This window comes from Poecilia latipinna, unplaced genomic scaffold, assembly GCF_001443285.1.
Source record: "Poecilia latipinna isolate Pla-1442-1.1 unplaced genomic scaffold, P_latipinna-1.0 Scaffold1010, whole genome shotgun sequence".
NCBI lineage: Eukaryota > Metazoa > Chordata > Actinopteri > Cyprinodontiformes > Poeciliidae > Poecilia > Poecilia latipinna.
In genome coordinates, this window is record NW_015113626.1 from 196,388 (window position 1) to 201,083 (window position 4,696).

The following is a 4,696-nucleotide window of genomic DNA, read 5'->3' on the forward strand; positions in this document are numbered from 1 at the left end:
GTTTCATGACTTTCAGAATTAAAGTCTGACTTCCTGTTAAAACATGAACAATGTGGGTTTACTCTGTGATTACGGAAACAGTAAATCTGCACACAGATATTTGGGTTAGGTTTTAGAAAGATGAAATTCTTACAAATGTTTCAGTCACATTTGATTAAGCTAAAAAATCATAATGTTCTCATGTGAATTTCATTTAAAGCCACAGAAAACATGAGCTGTATCCCTGGAGCAGATTTCTCCCCCTCATCCTTGGACTGCCTGCTCCGTGTAGAAGATCTTCCCACCGATCCGCTTCCAGCTCAGACTCAGGTTTCCTTTCAGTCCGTCATCCATGGTTATGTTACCATGACGACGCAGATACCTGGATCTACATCACAATGTCATCAGGTGACTACAAACACACTGAAGCAGTGAACAGATGATTGGAACAAATAACTTTCTCCAGTTGGATGGAAACTGAAGTTATTATCTTTGGAGAGAAGCAAAACAAGAGAAGTAAAGTCAACTCAACTCCAGGAAACTGAAAGCAACAGAAACGATCCAAGACGAGCCAAAGGAAGAACCAAACCTACAGAACCAAGCCGGGTTTACCTGGTTGAGCAGGTCAGTCTGGACCGCTGCGTCATTCAGGTCCAGAGTGGAGCTGCTCAGCTTTATCTTCATCACATGCTGTGTAAAAGGAACCGGGTCTGAGGAAAGAAACAGATCCTTTAAAGAGGCAGTACTATGTGTTTTCCAGGCACAGAGAGCCATTTTATAATACAATCAACTATCACCATTACTGTGAGTTACTATAAAAATTATATATCAATTATGACTTCTAAAAAATTTTACTTCCTTTTTTAACAGCTTGTAATTGGGCCTTTGTTTCTTTAAAACTCCTGCTCTTTCTGAAGCTCCGCCTCCAGGAAGTCATCCCAACATGGCTCCTCTGTTAACCTTTAAGGTTTGCACTGCTCTGAGCAGCAGCTCCTATAATGATTGCTAATTGCTAATGGCTAGTCTAAAGGAGCTGAGTGGGGGAGGAGCTGTGCTTCGAAGGCGGGGCTATGTCCACCCAGGTGTTTTGCGCAGCTGAATGGTTGCCATGGAGATTAAATCATTTCTCAAACATGCATGAAAGAGTCAAAGCAACACTCCAGGGAATAACATTATGACATGATGGAAAGCTAAAAACAGGTCAGTTTAACATGATACTGCCCCTTTAATTAGTTACATCATTTCAGGCTGGACTGTTGTCCATCGGTCCAGTAGGAAACCTTTTCGACCCTAACATGTTCTACTTCTTTGCTGAGCAAAGGTAAGACACGGCGTACCGTAGTGGCAGATGAATGGCTTGGCGTAGCTGCAAAACCAGTCCCTCCATCTGCCCGTGTCGTTGAAGTACGCTGTGGTGCAGTGCTCAGTGGAGCCAGCAGGCTGGCCGGACGTCCAGTGGCTGCCGTCTCCGTTCGACCACTTCCAGGTGTCTCTGTAAAGGCCCAGCCAGTAGGACTCCCCTGAAGGCTTCACTGCCAGCAGCTTGCTGTTCTCTGCTGACGTCCTCACACTGGCCAGGTCCATGTAGTTCGTCCTGCAGTGGCTCTGCGCTTGGCTCCACGTCATCAGGGAGTTCACAGCAAAAAATGATGCTGACTGAGCTGAAAGCAAACAGAAGTTTGACTGTAAAAAAATGTAAAATGCTGCGTGGAACCATTGAGAACATCTGCTGCTCAGGGAAATGTCCAAAAAGGAAAATATCAGAGTTAAAATGTAAAAACATTATTCACATTGCTGATCAGCGTGTGTAGATTTAATGATGCATGGGTGAAACCAAATATTTACATATTTACACTGTAAAAGAGACATTGACTTTAAGAGTGTTTTCTGTCCTGATAGTCCAGTAGACTCGGTTTGATTGGGAAACAAAACTTCACCTTCTGCTCCCTCTCCAGCTGCTGTGGTTCTCTTACTCTATGCTCTGCTCAAACCAACCAAAAAGTTTGAAAAACCTGTTCCCCTCCTCACCTGTGGGGGCGCTGCAACGAGAACCACTGACAGAAACAACACTAAAATCTCTGAAGACTCTTAGCGCAACTTCCTTTTCACCAAATGGAAACAAACATGGAGAGGCGTCAGATTTTAGCGGTTGGAGGATTTCTCTTTAGTCTTTGGCTAAAGACCACAAGCCATTTCTGCTGCTAGCGCTAGGCTAGCCTTTTAGCTTTGGTTGGATTTACCCAGAATGCCCTGTGCTGTCGTCCACTTACTGCTCTTGGAGCGCTCTCTGGTCCGCTAGTGCTTTCAAACCGAACTGGAGTTCACTTCCACCGGACCCAGACCGAGGTTTGTGGACGAACTACTGTTGCTGTGAATGTATGCTAAATCAGCATTTCTTTATGCTAAACATTAGAACATTAAGACGATTTTAGAGACACTTTTAGAGACACTTTTTCTAATTTGATCAGACTGTGAAGTTTATTTTGTCAGTATTTGGTAGAATAAGAATTAACTTTAGGACTCGAGAGAAATGTTTTAATATGACCATAACAGTTTTCTGGTTTTCTGTCCCATTTCTCCTGAAAGAGTTTAGGCCTCTTGTTCAGCCTTTTTCAGCACTCAGCACATTTTTTAGCGACTGAGAGCAGAGTTTAGATATTTTCACGCCAAAACATGAGCTTTATAGCTAACATGACAGCAAACTTTGGGACATTGTCTATTTTGAAGACGCTTTTGTTTTCAAGCTTCAACTTTTGATATCTTGATATGTTGCTTCCATATTTCCGCATAATGTTTGTTCATAATCATACCATGTATTTGTGAGCAGCACCGGATGGTTTGCAGGTTTTCACCTGTGGTCTTCATACCTGCATATGATTGTTTGAGCGGATAAACGCGGCTGGTTCTGAAGGTTTAACCAGGTTTGAACCAGACTGGTGGAGAGTTACAGTCCTCCACTTCCTGACTGATTTCTCCTGATTGTTTTCCCCTGACAAAAGCCATGACATCATTGTCTGGGCTTTCCCTAAATGTCAGCACACTAATGCAAACTTCTGACTGATTATAGATAATTATCTGGAAATGTGAAAACATTGTAGAAAATCAAGGCAGATTTGTTGCAGAACATGTAAATAAATTTGTGTCCAAACAGAAAAATTGATTTTTTATTTGCTCACCATTGCTGACAGAAATGCAGAGAGGTTTACGCGTCGCCTCACATGGAAGGTCGTTCCACTGCCCAAGGTCGTTCATCTCTGAGCAGGGCTCGTTGGACCCAGCGTTGTCTGGCTGCCCAGAAATCCAGTTCCTGTACTGGGTGCTGTAGCCTTGGTAGAAGGAGTCGTTCACCAGAGACCACCTCCAGCTCTGGATGTCTTCGTACAAACCGATCCAGGCCTGCAGGAAGCAGCAGCTAGAAGGTATCAGGATGACATGAATGATGGAGGAAACATCCAGCTGAGACTAAGCCAACCTTACATCTCTTTCACTGCCCATTTGGGTCAGGTTGACCATGTTGTTCAGGGTCGTAGCAACATCCAGGCTGCCCACAGTGGCCAGGTCTGTGTGTGTTTGTCTGACGCGCAGCCAGCGAGGCGGCGCCGCACAGAGCTGCAGAAAACAGAAAATAAAGTGATAAAGTGCACACTGCAAAAAAACAAAATCTTACCAAGTAATTTTGGTTTCTAGTGCAAAATCTTAGTTCACTTGAAATAAGACAAAACAAACTTAAAAGCAAATTTTCAGCAGAAACAGGAGCTGGTTTTCAGCCAGTGTCTCCTGAATATTGATGAAAAAGTTTCTAGTTTCACTGGCAGATTATTTAATTTATAACAAGACATTTTCCATGTTATAGAAACAATATGCTAATTTTATTTAATCAATATTAAGAAAATATTTACTTAAAACCAGCTCCTATACACATCTATACACATCTATACACATCTATACACATCTGGACACATCTATACACATCTATACATATCTATACACATCTGGACACATCTATACACATCTGGGCACATCTATACACATCTGGGCACATCTATACACATCTGGACACATCTATACACATCTATACACATCTACACACATCTATACACATCTGGACACATCTATACACATCTGGACACATCTGGGCACATCTATACACATCTGGGCCTTCTTCATGTTCACCGGAAACTCTGAGAGAATTTAATTTACTTAGTTGCACACACGTCTCATAAAAGTATTCAACCCCTTTGATGTTTTATTGCTTTTACAAATCAATTATCACAAAATTTGTCTTTTATGACAAAATATCCTGGAGGAAGGATCTACGGTGACGCTGCTCTGAGCTCCCATGATGCATCACTCTGTCCTTGAAGGAGACAAACCTCCACGATGAACCAGAACCACTGGAGTTCTCAGCTGATCTCCATCCCTCTCACTGTGAGACGACCAGCGCCGCCTGACTGGACCTCTGTTGAATGAGGTCAGTCACTTTAAACAGTCTAAATAATGATGCAATCAATTAGAAAACAGCTTCCTCTCTGATCTGAGACAATTTATTTTTTAAATATGTTATTAATCAAAAGAGCCAAATTGTGTTGATCATGACTGATTTTTAAAAACATCCAAGAGGAGCGAATTCTTCCTCAACAGCAGAGTTTCCAGTGAACCGGAGAAGGTGCAGGTGTGTCCGGATGTGTCCAGATGTGTCCAGATGTGTCCAGGTGTG

General features: G+C 42.5%; 1 protein-coding gene across 1 annotated transcript; it reads right to left on the bottom strand.

Moving 5' to 3' along the window:
- Positions 1-243: 243 nt before the first annotated feature.
- On the bottom strand, positions 244-4,320 carry LOC106958731 (C-type mannose receptor 2-like). Its single transcript, XM_015050783.1, has 6 exons — positions 4,297-4,320; positions 3,457-3,588; positions 3,156-3,375; positions 1,317-1,640; positions 569-689; positions 244-367 (listed from the first exon to the last, which is right to left on the bottom strand). The coding sequence occupies exons 1-6, from the start codon at positions 4,318-4,320 to the stop codon at positions 244-246; spliced, it is 945 nt and encodes a 314-aa protein (XP_014906269.1).
- Positions 4,321-4,696: the final 376 nt, after the last annotated feature.